Raw genomic sequence first — 2,919 nt, forward strand, 5'->3', positions numbered from 1 at the left:
GGATGGTTGTGAGCCACCATGTGGTTGCTGGGATTTGAACTCTGGACCTTCGGAAGAGCAGTCGGGTGCTCTTACCCACTGAGCCATCTCACCAGCCCTGTTTTGTTTTTTTAAGTAAAAAATTTATTACACGTTCTGTTTTGTGTAGCAGGGCAAAAACCTCCGTTCTCAGGTCCTAGGTCCCTAAGGAAAGGACTAGAAAAGGGATGGGCTAGAATAAGCAAGGCACAGGCCAAGAGGAACTAGGAGGCGAGGGGGCGGGGCGGCTAGACGATGGGAGGGTCGCGACGACCAGGTTCAGACGCAGAGGGCGGTGCGGGGTCCTTAGAGCGTGTGTGGGCGGCTCTGGAGGAGCCCTCCTCTCTGGTGAGGCCACGCCTTGGAGTGCACGCACCTCTACCTGGCTCAGGGATGCTGCTTCGTCCCCGGAGGTTGCCCGCTTTTTCTCCGCCGTCGCCAGCTAGCCCCGACGCTGAGCTGCGGCCGGCCGGAGATGTCCCGGTGACTACGTCTGATGCCTTCGCTACTTCGGGCGGGATGGCTGAACCCGGCTCGCCCAAGGCTCCGGTGTCCCCGGACTCGGCGCAGCGCACGCCCTGGAGTGCCCGAGAGACGGAGCTACTTCTGGGCACGCTGCTGCAGCCGGCCATGTGGCGCTCACTACTGCTGGACCGCCGGCAGACTCTGCCTACTTACCGCCGCGTGTCCGCCGCACTGGCCCGTCAGCAAGTTCGGCGCACGCCCGCTCAGTGCCGCCGTCGCTACAAGTTCCTCAAGGACAAACTCCGAGACTCCCAGGGCCAGCCGTCCGGACCCTTCGATAACCAGATCCGCCAACTCATGGGGCTATTGGGGGACGATGGGCCGCCGAGGGTCCGTCGCCGCTCTACTGGCCCTGGACGTCCCCAGCGCCGCGGCCGCTCGTCCCTCTCCGCGTTAGCACCCGCACCTACACCGGTGGAGCAAGGTAGGAGCAGCCATGTGGGCAAGAAGGGTCTGGGTCTCCTGGGGAGGGGCGGAGCCCTGAGTTGGGATTCCGTACGTTCCGCGCGTTTCTCTCGTAGAAGCCGAGCTGCCGCTGGCTGCGGAAAATGACGAACCTGCCCCTGCGCTCAGATTCAGTTCTTCCACTACGAAGTCTGCAGGTGCCCACCGCATTACCAGCTCTCCTCCTCGGAGCACCGACACTCTGCCTCCTGAGCCGGGCCATACCTTCGAATCTTCCCCGACGCCAACCCCCGACCACGACGTGGAGACCCCGAATGAGCCTCCTGGTCTTTCCCAGGGCCGTGCTTCTTCCCCGCAGGTTGCTCCCCAGTGGTTGAATACCGCATTGCTGCAGACCTTGACGCACTTGGGCGACATCTCAACAGTTCTGGGCCCTCTGCGTGACCAGCTGTCGACCCTGAACCAGCACGTGGAGCATCTACGAGGTTCCTTCGACCAAACCGTTTCTCTGGCGGTGGGGTTCATTCTGGGCAGTGCAGCCTCCGAGCGGGGCATCCTTGGGGACTTGCGCCAATAAAGTTTTGTTATCAGTCCTCCTCTCCAGAAACGACCCCCAGTCTACCCCGACCCCAGTTACTGTCCCCATCCCCATCCCAAACCTAGGTTCTTACGAAAATAAAGATTGTGTTTTCTACTTAATCCTGTGAATGAATTCGGACTCCAGGTCGCGGTAAGAATGGAACCCTGTGGGTAGAGGCTAAAAGACACAGCCCCTCGCCCCACAGCTGTGCATCTTTTCGGTGAAGATTTGGCGGAGTGGTACACAGTTGTTACCTGATGTTAGGGGAACCTGATGTGCGGAACCCGTCCACTGGTCAGCAGTGATTGAAACCCAGGGGCTGGCTGGATAAGGTACGTGGATGGCGGGTAGGCTAAGAAGTAGAAGGGCCTCTCTCAAGGCATTATGCTATTGAGTAAAGTAAAACATCCCTAAAGTTCTCGCCTATCCTGGTTAAAACTCAGTTTGAATACTCTGGACCGTGTAAACCGGAATAGTCAGGAGAACTGTTTCTTGGAAGACTTCCTCGGAGGTGTCAGGTTTAGAGAGAGAGGCAGGGGCCTGGGTATCAACAACTCCAACGGACATAGCAAAGCCCAGCTGCCCAGGTAGAACTTTCAAAGCTGAAATTCCAAGGTCCTCAGGGACTCGAGAGTCAGAGTGGGGGAGGGCTTAGGTGCAGGTAGAGGAAAGGAAGCGGCTGCCGGCACTTCACTAGCATAACAATGACGGCTCATCCTGAGGCTCCAATTTACAAATTCTGGGCCCATCCGGCCCTTACTGCTAACCCAAAGACTAAGTCTTGGTTAAGGGAAGTCCTGAGGAGTTTATCCAGATGGTCCCAAGGTCACCATTCCTCCCCCTTCTGAAGACTTAGAATAGACCTTCAGGTACCGACTTGTGGTGTGGATCTCCAGCCAGGTCCTGGGATCCCTTCTGTGAGAGACAAACTTGGAAAGGATCCCACTGTAGAGGGAGAATAAGTTCCTAAAACCTTAGGGATGAGTCCACTCTGCAAATGCCTCCCCAGCAAACGCCTGGGAGCCACAGGGCCGGGGCTCTCGATACAGCCCAGCGGCCTCGGAAGTTTTATTTCCCCTAGACAATGACGGCGGTACAGGCCTTTAATTCCAGCACCCAAGAGGCAGTGGGATCTCTAAGTCTGAGACCTGTCTACAGAGTGAAAGATTGTATTTCTCAGCAAACGTACCCACACTAAGATGGGAAATCTTAGTCCTGGAGAAGATGGTCCCAGGGCTTGGAGTAGACTTCACCTGAGGGTATGGGCTGAGCTACTGGAGAGCCCAAGGCGACCACTGGAGGAATCAGTCTCAAACCTGCCTCAGTCTTCTAACTCAGGGTGGGTGGGTGAGGTTTGTCTATTTTTAATCACCTTAAGCATATGAAGAGCT

The 2,919-nt window shown here is 56.9% G+C and overlaps 1 protein-coding gene across 2 annotated transcripts; it reads left to right on the top strand.

Annotated features, from left to right (window-relative positions):
* The first annotated feature begins 332 nt into the window (after positions 1-332).
* On the top strand, positions 333-1,647 carry Utf1 (undifferentiated embryonic cell transcription factor 1). Of its 2 annotated transcripts, none has more exons than XM_021168655.1 (2): positions 333-967; positions 1,065-1,647. In XM_021168655.1, exons 1-2 carry the CDS (start codon positions 412-414, stop codon positions 1,523-1,525), a joined length of 1,017 nt encoding a protein of 338 aa, XP_021024314.1. In that variant the 5' UTR covers positions 333-411; the 3' UTR covers positions 1,526-1,647. The 2 variants fall into 2 exon arrangements, with proteins under 2 accessions (XP_021024314.1, XP_021024315.1); XM_021168656.1 differs by having other exon boundaries at positions 343-967; positions 1,068-1,593.
* The last annotated feature ends 1,272 nt before the right edge of the window (positions 1,648-2,919 follow it).

The sequence above is a fragment of the Mus caroli genome, chromosome 7 (assembly GCF_900094665.2).
Source record: "Mus caroli chromosome 7, CAROLI_EIJ_v1.1, whole genome shotgun sequence".
Lineage (NCBI taxonomy): Eukaryota > Metazoa > Chordata > Mammalia > Rodentia > Muridae > Mus > Mus caroli.